Source organism: Chanos chanos, chromosome 4 (genome assembly GCF_902362185.1).
Source record: "Chanos chanos chromosome 4, fChaCha1.1, whole genome shotgun sequence".
Taxonomy (NCBI): domain Eukaryota; kingdom Metazoa; phylum Chordata; class Actinopteri; order Gonorynchiformes; family Chanidae; genus Chanos; species Chanos chanos.
Window position 1 is genome coordinate 33,031,495 of NC_044498.1, and position 15,700 is coordinate 33,047,194.

Below are 15,700 nucleotides of genomic sequence, written 5' to 3' on the forward strand. Positions count from 1 at the left end.
CTTACAGACACTGTGCTATTACCGAGCACACGTGACTGGTCAGGTGGAGGCGCGTCACATTATGACTCAGCAATCAATCTCACCCTTTCCCAACCACGATCAGGGAAACGATAGGTTGTTGAACAAACTGTGTTTAGCCATAACAACGGTGCTCAAGACAAGCCGCCGTAATCATGACGTTGCAAAAAACATCGTAAGGAACCGGAGATGAATGAAATTCTCAGCAAGTTTCAGATAATCACAAGTTTGGATGTGGTTTAAGACAGGAAGCAATACATACAATGAAAGAGAGGGGCATTAGGTCTCAGTGTTTCACATGCAATGAACAAGATCAGTCCTATACTACGCCGTGACATTGTTTAGTAAACTACTATATTTGAACTATAACTAACCCTACTACAGACGTTTTTTTCCTCTGTTAGGATGTTACCTTAGGACACGCATTTCTAGAAAGCATCCTGAGTTGCTGAGTTGCTCATTGTGGATGAAGCATCGTTGTTTGATTGTGATTACATGTGTTCGTGCGTAGGCCATACAGCGTATGAAAAAACAAACTGAATTAAAACATGAAAACTTTTATTTGCATATGACTTTTTGAAACGAAAAATGATTGAATTACTAAATACTTCCGAGTTAATTCTCAAGTCATTACGCACGGTAAGGTACCTAAATAAATAAATGAGTAATTAGACCAAATAAGAGGTCGAAGAGCCAATGATGGAGTAAAACTTTGAAAAACTAAAGCATTGAAATTGGAATCATACAAAAACCACCAGGGATCATTTTTAATATGAACTTTTAATAAAGAACTTTCAGGAAATTAAATTATAACAGGATGAAAACACTTTTGCTACAGCCTTGCTTTTGTTTTCGTGTCAATGACCAGTGTGATTGGAAACCATTTCTCTCTTAAATAAGTTACATACCACACATCAGAGTAAGAATTCTTAAAAAACATGAACTGTGTATAGAGATTTCTTAGGCATTAGAAAAGCATATGCCTTATAAATCCCAAAGTCAGTTCAGGCTCATTACTTGACTTTCACTACTCATTCTCTCTTTCTCTGCCCCCACCTATCTCAAAGGTTAAAATAATCCATTACTGTACACCCTTTATTGTGTCCCTGTGATGTTCATCGTGACTTTGCCTTTTCCTCTATTCTGAGAATGAAATTGTTTGTTTTAACATCTGTAGGAGCCAGGACAGTATTGAAGACTGAAGAGTGACAATGGGTTAACCACACCTACACCTGGTAGGCTGGTCTGCTTCAATTGTTCTCTTTACACTATTTATCCATTTTACATTTCAGAACTGTAACAACCCCATACATCACACACTCACTTTTAACAGTAAATTTGCCAGCATTAAATCAACACTAAGTCTAATGAATTTGCTGTATCTTGACTACGGAACAGTGTAAATAACATGGTAGAGTATATTTGTAGACAGTCATAGTCACCTAAATCTTTGTTTGATAATTTCTGTATTCAATTTGATCATTAATTAATAGGCTCTTCAACTCTTAGGATCCTTTAAGTAATGACAGAGAAACTGATAAACAAAAACATGATGATGTTTGACTTTTATTTTGAAAGATCAGATTCAAATGATTTGAGATAGTTTACATCCTGGTAGTAATCTCTGCTGATAAGATAGCTTTAGAATGTTGAGTCATGTAAGGGCATAGGACATGAGTATAGAAGCATTGGCCCCACTTGGAAAAATCAACATTTAATTGAGGTATTTCTATTTTCTTCTGACATATAAGCCAGTCTCATTATTCATTATTCTGTTCATTCATTCGTTTTCTAAGCCGTATATCCTAATTTAGGGTCATTGGGGGTCCTGGAGCCTATCCCAGCGCTCACTGGGCAAAAGGCAGGGAAATATCCTCGATAGGTCGCCAATCCTTCGCAGAATTATTCTATTGTATTTCTCATATTTGTTATTAAAACATATCCACCTCCCCATTGTTCCTTTAACCCAAGCTTTAAACCCATACTCTGAGCTTTACAATGCTTCTCAAACAAATTACAAATTAATTCTTTATGTTTTTTGCTCATTTGTCCTGGTAGGCTGTAGAGTACCATCGCAATGTGGTATCATTTATCATAAAATAAAAGACATGATTGTTACTTGCTATGTCGACTTTATCCATCAGCATATATAACTGTTGAAGAGAACAGACATTTGGATATTTTAAGTTAAATATAAACAACTCTCAATCTGAGTCTAAAAGTATTGCAGCCAATCAATGTTGAGAAATAAACAGATAAACATGAGGATCTGACATTCAAAGTTTTACTGTATAAGCAGATATACTAAGTCTTCTATGTACCTTTATATACTGACTGGTGCAGATGATACTGAGCTGGCTCTTGACTCTCGTGTTGTTTTACGTGTGGGGATGGTGACAACGCAGCAGGAGATTCCTACTGTTGCCTCCGGCAATTCGTCATCATCAGTCCATTCATTAAGATCAGGGTTGAACACTTGAATACACTTCTTGTACTTCTTCTCAATCTCATTCCACCCACCAAGGACATAGATCTTGTTATTCAAAGTGGCAGCACCAGCTGTGCTCACACCCGTGTGCAAGGGTGCAACGTAGCTCCATTGACCTGAGTGAGGATTGTAACATTCAACTGGCAACACATCCACCCTCTCCCCCCGACCACCAAGCTGGCTACCACCAATTACGTAGGCACGATCGCCAACAGAAACAGCACAATGCCAGCCTCTTGGGGTGCTCAGGCTGTTTTTATCCTGCCAGCTATCAGTGGATGGGTCATAAGAACACACAGCTCGAGAGTAGGCATTGTTGATGTAACCACCGGTTACCAAGATCTTTCCATCAATGACTGTGCTGGCATGGCAGCACCGTGGCACTTCCATGGGAGCCTTCATTTGCCATTGATTGGAGGAAGGAACATAACATTCAATAGATGCCTGGCAGCCATCAGAGTTGCGCCCGCCCACAGCAAACAGGAGGCCATTGAAAGTGTTAAGGCTGAAATGGGTGCGCCTCTGAATCATACTGGCCAAATGTATCCAAGCGTTGAAACGGGGATCGTATCTAATCAAAAAGAAAAAGGAAATTTCATACACTTCAAAGAGAAAAGAATCAGATAACTAGATAAGTAACTGATCTTTTTGGAGTAGTCATAAATATAAAATACATACCTGCAGAAATTGCTGACAGCATGTTTAGCTTGGTTCCTGGCATCATTCTGGTCTTCACCACCAGCAACATAAAGGAAGCCATCCAGGACTGCCACACATTGGTTGAAGCTCTTTGCCGGCATTTCGGTAAGTTTGTTCCATACATTGTCAGCATCTCTGTAAAGAATCTCCTTGCTAAGAGACTTTTCAGTCAAGGCAGGTCGTCCACCTACAGTGAGCAACACTCTGAGGCCTCCACGAACCTTCGTTCTTCGAGACTGAAGGATGTTCTGTTGGAAGGGCAAGAGGTGGTAATTCATGGCATCAACCAGCAAACGATGGCACTCAGGGTCCTGCATCATCCTTGGAACGTTCTGCACGTGGTTAACCAGATCCTGGGCAGAGATGGTGCCAAAGCGGATGTTTGTTAGTAGATCTGAAGCATACTTCAACCTCTTCTCATCAAAGTCCAGCCATTTTGTGGCGATCTGGAAAGCAGTGATTTCAGAGGGCAGCTGGAGGGAGTCATCACTGAGGAACTCACTGATCTGTTCATAGGTGAGCTTCAGGAACTGCTCCATCTCAGAGAACTCGATGAAGTTCTCCCGCATGAATTTCTGTGCAGCCTCTTTGGTTTCTTTGAGATTGTATGTGTCAGCAATGTTGACCACATACATACAGTTTTCCACACTGATCTCCTGCATCAAGAAGTCACTACACATCTTCACCAGGGTATGGATCTGCAGGAAAATAGCTGCAGAAATTGTGCTGCCAATGGTGTACAATGACAAGGTCAGTTTTCCAGAGTATGCATAAGAGATGGCTGTGGCAAGGCCAACTGGGGACAGGTCATTAAGTTCAATCTTCTGAAGGGATGGATCCTTCTTCAGGACATTCTGAATGTATTCACTACAGGAGGCCATCACAACTTTGTGGACATCAAAGGACTTGGACTTGGTTGCAACAGTTAGGTCACACAGGAAGCTGTCTTGTCTCATGTTGCTCAGGCCGTTCAGGAGGTTAGGAGCATAGACCGGGTCAGTGACCTCTGTTGAGATGCAGCTGAAGCCATTTCCACCTTCCAGTAACGTGTTCAGTCCATTGATTTTGTTGACGGGACTGTCCTCAACCATAATTGCCACTTCATTTATATCTGCTTTGTTCTTTTTTGCGGCCTTGTTCTTTTTGGGTGCCATGACTGTAGCTAAGCCTCACAGCCAAGACCTAAAATAATTGATAAAGAGCAATACAGAACACCCATCATGAGGGGCCAATAGCACATTAATATTCAGAACTGATGCATGCGTCCTACCCATTTCGCAGGTAAAAGATCAAGAAGTCGTAATATAAATTGGAATCTTCCCTACATATTTTTACAGCTTCTTATCTCATACATAAATTCGTAAGTTAGATGAACAGTTTAAATTACATTTTAAATGATATATTTACTAATATATTACATGGTCGACTAACATGCAATGCAAAGATCTTTGGGGAGAAGCAACAGAGTAGACCTATTGTTTAATCCATTTATTTTCTGGTGATCACTGGTTCTATTGGTGTACATTCAACAGAAAAGTATCTCCCACACACGTTTTAGTTACGTAGCTATTATGTGAAAAAATATATGAAAGTAAGTCACGGACCCACACATGCAATGTAGTTACTCGCAGAGTTTGGATCAAATTTCAATACCACGTGCAGGCACTACTAAGTCTCTGACTACAACTTCTCAAATTGTCCAATTACCACTGAGCAGGTAAAAAACAAACAAACATCAGAATGAAAGCAAACATAGATGAAGTGATTTGTCGAGATTTACAGAAAAACAGAAATAATGTTTAAAAGTTGTTATCGCGTGTTACCGTGTCAACATTCCTGTCTCTGCATCTGTCACAATTTATCACAAGCAAGTCCAGGAATAGAAACGTTCGATAGCTCTATCCTTAAGTTCCTTTTATAGACGTTGGGTCATAGAGACCCGTTGTCCTTTCAAAATCTCTTATAATTCAAAACATCTATTGTCTTTCAAAATAATCGAAAGATGTTTTTGGGACTTATGCAAAAGACGCAAAATACAGTCAAGGTTTGAGCGTAGCCTATTAGAATGGTATAGAGGTTACAGTCTCTCTCCGTTTCAACAAACACGCTAGAAAAAAAACTTCTGTCACCAGTGAAACACAAAACTGTATTCACTAAATTCTACTAAACATTTGTCTTAATTACTTAAGCTGCCCAAAAGTTAAATTAAATTAATAATAAATACAATCCTGTGTCTGATTTTTCTATGCTAACGTTGACAAAACAACACAATATTGTAATGTAATTGGAATGTAGCGTTAAAGAGCAGAACCAACTCATCTAACTTACCTCTAACAAGATAAAGTGGGTGCTGGAGAGGAAATGACTTGCACCTCCACGCTGGTGTGCAAGAGAGAGAGAGAGAGAGAGAGAGAGTCGCTGTGCCCAACAGTCCAAAGAGATTGTTGATAACCCCTCCTCTGTCCCTTTGAGGCCTAAGCAAGAAATTGCGCAATTCGAACGGGCGCAGTTGGGACATTATCCGTTATCCCAACAAGAGCATATTCATGCGCATCTTGACAGACTCACAAGCCATTACACAGTTGTATCTGCTTAAGACAAAGCAGCTCATACTCGTATTAAACTCATGATAATTTACGTTTAAAATGTATGCATTTACAGCACATAAAGATTTAACATTAAATGACAGATGATCTGTTAGATTCAAGGGGCGTTTTAACCCTCATCGTTAGTGAAGACACGAAAGATTATTTTTTTTTGTATTCAAGTTTGGCATCCTCAATTTACTGATTTGCTTCTGGCTCCGCCCATATAAAGGTGAACACATAAACTGACAAATTTCTAATTGTGCAGGTGGTGAAGTCACGTGAGTGACTACGATGGCTGCTGCAGATGTTAAGAAAGTGTTGCGTTTAAAACATCAGCTTGAAGCATCATCAGAAGCCGAAGCGGTATATTTTATTTTGGTGTATTCTCCTGTTTAATGGGCCGATACGTTCGGTTACGTTTGGTAATTGTGATCAGATATTATGACACTGCACGTGTAGTCTCAGAATGAGAGGGGGGATCAGTTGGCCTCTACCCGGATCGACATCAGACAAAACTGACTGAGAACTTTTTTCCCTCTTTTTTTTTGAAGAATCTGCGGCTGACCCTTCTGAGTAGGCTTTTTTTTTTTTTTTTTAAGTTTTGTTTATCACATCATTTACATGCTGAGTATCTGGTCTGCTAGGTGTAATTTGATGTTTAGCGAGATTTTTTTTTATTACTGTCATGCCATTAGTCAGTAACACGTGGCCATCACATCCAATTCAGGGTGTGTAGACTGTATACTATATTTTCTCTCCTGTGCTTTTGAGAGTCTGAGTTTTATTGGTGGTGGCCTGTTTGCCTCTGCTGAGTCTGTAGGTAAGGGGGGCAGGGATTGGAGTGGTGCTCTGCTAAAAATAATTCCCCAGTTGTCTCACCCTAGTTGCCTGTCAGTCAACAGGGCGTCGATTGAGTGCAGCATGGGGTAACTTCTGTTCCTTTTTCAAAGAGATCTCACTATGAAAGGGAAGTATAACTTTGACTAATTTAAAAACGGATAACTTTACTGGTGGATTACACAGTTACCGTAGCTTGCTAACTTGCCTTCCTCTGCACATGTGCACTTGCCTCTGGGGTGGGTGCTTATATTACCCTTATCCATTTATAGCACATGGCAAATGGAATGGCAGCCTGTGAAGTTTCCCCATACATAGCTGCTGTCGTTCTGGCTCGCTCAGCAGTTCTGACTTATGTGGAGTCAAGGATGGGTGTTACTCAGCATGGCATATAGAGACTTTTTTTTCCTCCTGTATATATGTTGAAAATCAGACTCATAACTAGTGACAGTATTTGAATACTGACCATGTCAGGCAAATCATGTTATTTGCCTTTGCTGATAGCATATCTGGCTGACCGATTCAATATAATCCCTAACAGATTTTTGTTTTCCCTTTAGGTCTTGAAAACTCTGAAGAAACTCAAGGAATTGGACATAACGTTAGATATTCTTGCAGTAAGATAAAAGTATTTATAACTTACTGTAAGAAAAAAAAAAAAACATTGAGCAGCATAGTTTTTGCGATATGCACTGTTTTGTAAGCAAACGTGATGTCGGTTTAACTTGATTCTGTATAGGAAACAGGAATTGGGAAAGTCGTGAATTCCTTTCGTAAGCATGCTGATGCTGGGGAATTGGCCAAAACATTAGTCAGTCAATGGAAAAAACTGGTCCCAAAAGATAATACCAGGTACACTTTATCATCCATTTGATTTACGAATTTCACTATTAAGCTGCTAATACGTAAATTGTCCACTGTTTAAACTAACAATGAGTTGTGTTTTTTTTTTTTTTTTACTTCATTAAGTGTTCAGCATCAACATGTCTCTTTAAAGAAACAGTCAGAGCATGAAGCTGAGCATTTTGGAAGCAGAAAACAAAACAGTCATGCCTCAGAGACAAAAATCAATTTTCAAAAGGATTCTGAATATAATGGCCAAAGCTCAGGATGCAAACCCTCAAAGCTTACTTGCAGTGAAAGCAGGGATGACTCAAAGGGCAAATCAAAAGAACCTGTGGAGATCTACAGGAAATCCCAGTCAAAATCATGCCAATCATTGGGAAAGCTACAGGAGCCCTCAAAGTTTAGCCATAGCAGTGACTTTAAAAAGACCGTTCAAGACACTGCAAATAGCCAAGTTACCCAGGAAAAAGTTCAGAGACTGTCCATGCAAGGTAAAGAAACAATTGAAAAGCCATCTGAAGCTGATCCAGTCCCCTGCCTCAGTAAAGATAAAGAATCAAAGAAAACCAAAGAGAAACTGGCAGAGATTGATGAGCACAAGAAGTCCGAAGGCCCTGAAAAACCATCAATGTCATTTGAGGCCTACTTGAGTTATGACCTGGAGGCACCCAAGAGGAAAAAACAATCATGTGATGGTAAAAAGGCCAAGAGATTTAAAATGGACAGAAAGGCGGATGCACAAGTTCAGGCGCCAGGTGTAAAATCAAACACTCGGTTAATACAAGACCCTCCTAATAACATGGTAATATTTTTCTGTATGATTAATATTGGGGTTTACGATCTGTTTAATCACTATTGTACAATCTACAGGTTGTGCAGAGTTCTTTCATGGAGTTGCTAAGTATTCCATTGCCTGCAACTCTTCCAGAGTGTGATGACCTCGCTCAGTTCAGCTATTTTGAGAGGAAGAGTAAGTTATCCAAACAATATTCAAATCAAAAGAAGAATTCAATGAGCAACTACATTCACATACTTGTGCTTCTTTAATTAAACAATATAAGGATAGTTTCACATAGCTATTTAAAGCAGTTGGTCAATCTGGTACTCTATAGCCCAATTTTATGATCATATATTTTTCCTACAGCTGAGGAAAAGGTCTTTGAGGAACCCCCAGTGTTCACAGGTCAGAGGTTAAATAGGAAGATGCAGGTATACTCGGGTACTAAGATCAGCTACCTGCCAAAGATGTTGACCTTGTACCAGCAATGCATTCGTGCTCTTCAGAACAACATTGACTGTAAGTACAGGCTTTAGCACAAGCCACACTAAGCATCTGTTCACTAAGTTTAATCTGAAGGGATTCCATTGCCTTTCTTTATAGCGCTCTATGAAATTGGAGGGGTGCCTTTTGAAATTGTGGAACCAGTCCTGGAACGCTGTACCCCTGAACAGCTTCTTCGAATTGAAGAGTGTAACCCTGTAAGAATTATATTCCTGCAATAAAGACAGCAATGAATGTGGTGTTATGGCAGGATCTAAAAAGTGACATTAAATATGGTGTGTGGACTGAAACATTGGCATTGTTTGAGACAGTGTCTATTGATGCTTAATTTGCATAATCTTCATGTGTAGTAATGCCAAATGTTTCCCTGCCATTCCAATATTTTGAGTAATTAGTAAGTCAAGTCATTAGGGCTTAGAGTAACTAAATATATTCCAGGTGTACATTGGGGAGACGGACCACCTGTGGGAGAAACACTGTAAGAGGGATTTTAGGAATGGTCAGCTGCAGGAATATGAGTCCTGGAGAGAGATGCACGTCCGACTGTCTGAGGAGAGAGAAAGGAAACTCAGAAGACTCACAAAAAGCATTGTTTCTGCTCAGTCTGGGAAACCCAAAGGTGTCTCACTTTTTATTTGCTTGGAGCTTCATGCATAGTTAATTTCCACTGCCTGATTGCACAAAAAGTTATGTTTACAAAAAGAGGCTTAACGTTTCTGAGGATCTAGCCAGCATTACACCAGCTGAATCCTTGAAAGCTTTTCCAATTACTGGATGCCAGAAATGCAAAAATTGAAAATATCCTTTAACAGTGAAGTTTTACTGTATGTTTGGGTCTCTCAACAGAAAATCCAAGCAATACTTTTTTTCCCATAGCAATTTAATCAGTGAAATTAGCTGGTCAGCTCAAATGGTTCCAAACAATACTTTAAAGGAGCCTTGCAATCTATCTCAATCTATAAATATATTTATTTATACATAAACTATGAATTGAAATCATGTCAAACTGAAAGAATGTCTTTGATTTTTCAGCTTGTATGTGTAGATATTGTTTTAAAATATTCCTGCTTCTAAGTGTCTTTACTGATTAAATGTGCATTACATTCACCACAGACAAGTCTTAGAGCATGTGGGTATTTGGTTATGGGGTACACTGTGGCACTTTTCACCACCTCCCAGGGAGACAGGTAAAGTTGGCGTTCATCCACTCTGCTGCCAAGCCACCCAGAAATGTACGGATCCAGCAAGAGATTCACGGCACAGCTGGTCCGACAATACAACCTCACCCACTGGACAAAGCTAGGTCAGTTCACATCGGATAAAATCAGTACTTCAAGGTACACAATGTTTTTAATTACTTGTTTCTCAGATAAAAAATGTGGTTGCTTAGAGATGTCTTTAAAATATGTGTCTGGAAAATCCAGTTTTAAAACCTTATAGTTGCTTGGTAAAAAGAAATCCCGTTGTTTACAGTGGCATTGTTATATTCCATTTGACCTGATATTCACTCTTCTTAGTACAATGCAAATATCATTTGCTTAACCGTATGAGTGGTGTTTGCCAAAGATATTCTCGATGAGGTTTAGGGTGTATTGCCTTCGGTTGTTTCCCTGAGTGCATTTGTTTTAAAGCAACAGTTTCCATGCAGGGCAAAAATGTGAGTGTGCACCGAATGTGATTGCTTTGCATAAAATACCTTTTGTGTGAGGCTGGTTGTGCTTAGGGGACAAGGTACAGAGCTGTGTAACACAGTGGCTGGAGAAAAAGCATGTGTACCCAGTCTGTTGTTGGTATATTCAGTCTTCAACACACGATACTGTGTGTTCTTTGCTTACCAGTACGACCAGCTGTCCCACCATTTCTTCATATGGGCTCTTTTATTATGCATGGAGCTCTTTATTAGCTTAGCATGATCTAGATCAGTGATTCTCAACTCCAATGCTGGGGGCCCACTGTCCTGCACGTCTTTGTTTTAACTCAGGACTGACACGCCTGATTCCACTGATCAGTTAATCATCAAGCCCTTGATTAGCTCAATTAACTGTGATATTGAAGAGTTAAAACAAAGACGTGCAGGACAGTGGGCCCCCAGTACTGGAGTTGAGAATCGCTGATCTAGACCCAGTGTTTCTTTTCTTGTTGCTTGGCGTTGCCTTAAACATGCTTTGGGTTCTGTTTCCCACTTGCTAATGCTTATTTACACAGACTGTTCACATTTGTGCACTACCAATCCAGATCCATATCTGTCTATACCATTGGACCTTTTATGCAAGAGTTCTTATGCAACAGGATAAATATATAAATATCTGCTTGATCAGTGGTCTGTATTGGAACTGCTCACTGTGAAACACCTCCTTTTTTTTTCCCCTCCTCTTTCTCTTTTTTTTTGTTTTTTTTTACTCTCCTCTTCCTCAGGGGACAGGAGAACCGAGGAAGGCCCTGCTTCAGTGAGCCCACAAGGTCAACTGTCACCAGTGCCAGCTCTAGCCAAGCCCAAGATCCACGAAAAATAAAAAGTAAGCTGAATTGTTGTATGTACTTTTCACTCTCATTTGTTGTGGTTTTATTGCATTAGAACAGGTAGCTTGTCTTCAGTGTCGGCTAATTTGTTTTAATTGCTTGTTTAATTGGTTTGTCCCTGGCTTTCAGTCATGTTTAATCATGTCTTTGTTAAACAATAAGTCTCTTTGGGAAAGATTCGCATCACTTTCATAAACAGCCATGTTTACTGAGGAGAAGGAGTGGCTCCTCACACATTGCCTGCAGCCTGACTTGGGTTATCTGAATGCTCACTGACATGTGACTCTTACACAGAAAGTCCAGTAACTGTGAATTTCTGCAGTTTTAACTGTTAGTACTTCTGTGCTCTTGTGGTAATTGTTTATTTTACAAAGATATTGACATATGGTTGATGGAATTGCACTGCTGCCATTTTGATTCTGCAGCTGTCACGCTCCAGTACCTTCTTGCTAGAGGGGGTGTGTGTGGCTTGACATACTGCAAGCTTAAATTACCTTAAGCAGGTGCTAAAACACGTCTTCAAGACGATCACCCCTTAAGAGCAAGAGGTTCTTTGTGTTATTTGTGGGTTTGGTGAGAAAATTCTCACAATCCATTTGAGTCATTTGTTAATCTGGTTTGCATAGTTTGAAATCAGTGCCATAGTCCCGTATGTTTTGATTTTTTTTCCCAGTCATGATGTCACTCTTTCCAGCTTGAGAAGTAATGACATAACGGGTGAAACATGGGCGAAGTTTTACTCACAGAAATGAGAAATTTCTGTTGTTGTGGTGTTTATTTATTTGTTCGATACTTTTTTTCTGAGGAAGATTCAGATACAGAAATGGAATGCTTTAAACAAGAGTAAAATTTACCAAACATGTGACTCTGATACAGATGCTGGTTTCATGATGCATTTTCCTTACTAAGAGACATGGAAACCAGCATTGTGAAACCAGCACCCCTGTCTGAATCAAATCTATAAGTAAATGTTTAGTCTTTATATCTGAGGGACTGTGATTGCAAGCTCTTGTAAGATAAAAAATTTAAAGTCCTTTGAAATAATTTTTGTTTCTATGTTTTGTGTTGTCACTGTAGGGGTGGCGCCCATGATGGCAAAATCCCTGAAGGCCTTTAAAAAGCAACTGGGACGGCGATGAAATGGCCAGTGATTTGAGGTGGAGAATGTATTTAGTTGAAAAGGCATCTTCGATATGAGACGTTAACACAAGATTTTTGTACATTAATCTATATATCTGAACACATAATGTAATTATTCAGAACAAATAGTGAACTATATTGGTTGAACCATTATGTAATGAACCAAGTGAATGCTGACATTAAATTGAGTGGTGACTACATATTATTTGTCTGTTTTTGTATGCTCGTGTGCAAGTCAGTCATGGGTAAATCCAAATTTTCAATCTGATTTTCACTCCATTCATGATCATGAATTGAGTTGGATTGGCCTCAAATTGCAACGTGTAGAACTTGAGTGATAAATGTAATTCTTTGCAAATCAGTTCATGCACATTCTCTCATTAATTTGATAACTTACTCATGGCCATATTGTCAGATGCCAGGTTGGAATCAATTCCAAATGTGGACATATTTGTGGTGTGCACATGAACTATAACTGCTGAACCTGTGAAGTCATTTAAGAGGTTTTGGCCCCATCTAGTGGACATCAAAAGAAATGCTTTTTAAAAATTTGCCATCACTGATTATGCAAATATATCTGTGCATATTCATAACAGTGTCATGTGCCACATGGTTAGGTTATTTAGTTATTAGTATTCAAAGATATCTGTTCAATATGACTAACTTATTACAAAGCCAAATGAAACCTGATGGTTTCTTGTCATAATCTGCAACATTGCTCAACTTGCATTGTTTAGTCTGGTGCAGCTTCCAAGTCATTCAAAACAATCCATTTTTCACCAATAATGAGTTATGCCTGGATCCAAATGACTGAATTCACAGGGAGATACATAAAGGAAAACTAAACTTCCTCAGGCTCAAATTATGTTACGTGATTTGAGCTAAACTTAGCTCAATGGAGAAAGTAGGAGTATACTTAAAACGCTTTTAAAATAAAGTCAAACCACTGACTATTTCTTTTCCATCTAACTTGAACTGCATATATTTTGTTAGTGTGATCTTCCAGAAAGCCCTGCAAACTGACTCTTAGTTTTGTTATCTCTCAATAACCACCATTCAAATTTAAGACATGCTCCTTACACAGCCGAAACTATGTTTAGTTAAGATGGTCTTCATTGTATTTATTTTTGTGAGTGAAAATGGGGATTGAACAATTTATCTTCACTCCAGGGGAATCATTTAAGATAATGCACAATTCACGGATTTCAAAAGTAATCCAAATTAAATGAAGACAAGACGGATTTGCATGATTTTAAATGAACTGACGATTAATACATGACAGTAACTGTACTGTTCTGAAACCTTTTTTCAACATCCCATCCACATATTTCATATATTCTTAACCACCTAAGAATGAGTGCATTAGTAAACTTCATCTACTGCATTCATTACAGGACTGTTAAATATATCCAGTATATGGGGAGTGGCAGGTTAACAAGGGGGATGGCACCCCCCCTCATCCCCCTACAAATTGCCTACTGCTTATTGCTAATTCTTGTTCGTGTGATAACTAGTAATCATATCAAGTGAATTACATTACAATACTAGATTGAAAAAATTATTGAAACATTGGGTTATAATTAGGTTTACAAATTGTTGTTCAGACCTTTTGCCTGTTTCAAAATCTTGTTACCGAATCTTACAAAGATGAGAATCAAAACAAACAGGTTTACTATTGTGAATAACGAGAGCTTCTGTTCTGTTCGTGTATAAGTGCAAGCAAATGTCTACTTAGAAAAATCAGTGATGAACGGAGATGAATGGATAGCCTACTGTAGTTTTATTGCAATTTGGAGATATATTTTGTGTGCAGTTTTGTCGAAACAATGCACAATTTGCCTGAGCTTATTGTCATCAGTTAAACACCTTGTTATTGCATTTTGTAAACAATTTGTATCTGATAATTCAGTTGCAATAGCATAACAGACAACCCTAGTGGAAATTCCAGTTGAAATCCAGTAGAAAATCCCAGTTGAAATCCAGTATATATCCAGTAGAACACCAGTAGAAAACCATTTAAAAACCAATAGCAATTTTAAGTGGTTTCTATTGGTTTTTATACAATTTACAATTTACAATTTAGTTATTTGGCAGACGCCTTTTTTCCAAAGCGACTTACAATTGGTGCATCAGTCGGATTTCTAATACCTTCAACAGAGATCATAATAAGACTGAGCGTCAAATTGCCCTTTCGCATTGCGCCCCTGGAATACTTTACAAACAGAAATACAAGACAAAGGTTTTTTTTTTTTTTTTTTTTTTTTTCTAGGGAAGGGAGGTTAGGCATTGGGGGACAGGTGTGTTCTAAAGAGGTGGGTTTTCAGTTTCCTGCGGAAGATGGAAAGAGACTCAGAAGTCTTGACTGCATGGGGGAGGTCGTTCCACCACCTCGGGGCAATGGCGGAGAAGAGGCGTGGTCGGGAGGAGCGGCTGCCGGGTTCCCGGAGTGAGGGGATCGTCAGTTGTCCGGAGGACGTGGAGCGGAGGGTCCTAGTTGGGGTGTAAGGTGTTATAAGAGACTGAAGGTATGATGGGGCAGAGCCTCTTGTGGCCTGGTAGGCCAGCACCAGTGTCTTGAACTGGATGCGGGCTGCTACCGGAAGCCAGTGGAGTGCAGTTTATAGGGAAATTGAAACACATTCAACTGGTTTCATAACTGGTTTCTACTGGAATGCCCAGCAGAAAAACCAACAGAAATTTCTACTGGAATGTATTGGTCTGGTTCCAGTTGAAAAACAACTGATAGAAACTCACTCACTCACTATCTAAGCCGCTTCTCCTGATTAGGGTCGCGGGGGGGTGCTGGAGCCTATCCCAGCGGTCATAGGGCGAAAGGCTGGGAAACACCCTGGACAGGTCGCCAGTCCATCGCAGGGCAGACACACAGACAAACACACTCACACACAATCATACCTAGGGGCAATTTTAGTGTCTGGATTTCAATTCACCTAACCTGCATGTCTTTGGACTGTGGGAGGAAACTGGAGCTCCCGGAGGAAATTCACGCAGACACGGGGAGAACATGCAAACTCCACACAGAAAGGACCCTGGCCGCCCAAGACCTTCTTGCTGTAAGGCGACAGCGCTACCCACTGCGCCACCGTGCCGCCCCACTGATAGAAACTGCTGGTCTCAAATTGGTCTGTATTGGTTGAACTGGTCTCAAATGGTATGTATTGGTTGAACTGGTCCCAAATGGTCTCCACTTTCTCTAAACAGCAGCAGAACCAATGCAAAACACCCCCTTCCTTTGTCTATGCTAGGTCATTCTTTGTGTGTGTG

At 39.7% G+C, this 15,700-nt stretch overlaps 2 protein-coding genes across 2 annotated transcripts; one reads left to right on the forward strand and one right to left on the reverse strand.

Annotated features, from left to right (window-relative positions):
- Positions 1–2,341: 2,341 nt before the first annotated feature.
- klhl31 (kelch-like family member 31) lies at positions 2,342–4,359 on the reverse strand. Its single transcript, XM_030772974.1, has 2 exons — positions 3,185–4,359; positions 2,342–3,077 (listed from the first exon to the last, which is right to left on the reverse strand). Exons 1-2 carry the CDS (start codon positions 4,357–4,359, stop codon positions 2,342–2,344), a joined length of 1,911 nt encoding a protein of 636 aa, XP_030628834.1.
- A 1,725-nt stretch (positions 4,360–6,084) lies between these two features.
- Positions 6,085–12,417, forward strand: eloal (elongin A, like). Its single transcript, XM_030772246.1, has 11 exons — positions 6,085–6,156; positions 7,191–7,247; positions 7,370–7,482; positions 7,735–8,278; positions 8,347–8,446; positions 8,621–8,773; positions 8,858–8,955; positions 9,197–9,377; positions 9,938–10,061; positions 11,174–11,274; positions 12,356–12,417. The coding sequence occupies exons 1-11, from the start codon at positions 6,085–6,087 to the stop codon at positions 12,415–12,417; spliced, it is 1,605 nt and encodes a 534-aa protein (XP_030628106.1).
- The last annotated feature ends 3,283 nt before the right edge of the window (positions 12,418–15,700 follow it).

Bases quoted from the DNA above. Each gene is read 5' to 3' on its own strand.
- klhl31 (XM_030772974.1), bottom strand. From the start codon at position 4,359: ATGGCACCCAAAAAGAACAAGGCCGCAAAAAAGAACAAAGCAGATATA. The intron at 3,078-3,184 runs GTATGTATTTTA...CTTTTTGATTAG, and splicing joins GCTGTCAGCAATTTCTGCAG to ATACGATCCCCGTTTCAACG.
- eloal (XM_030772246.1), top strand. From the start codon at position 6,085: ATGGCTGCTGCAGATGTTAAGAAAGTGTTGCGTTTAAAACATCAGCTT. The intron at 7,483-7,734 runs GTACACTTTATC...TAATGGCCAAAG, and splicing joins GTCCCAAAAGATAATACCAG to CTCAGGATGCAAACCCTCAA. The intron at 10,062-11,173 runs GTCAGTTCACAT...CCTCTTCCTCAG, and splicing joins CACCCACTGGACAAAGCTAG to GGGACAGGAGAACCGAGGAA.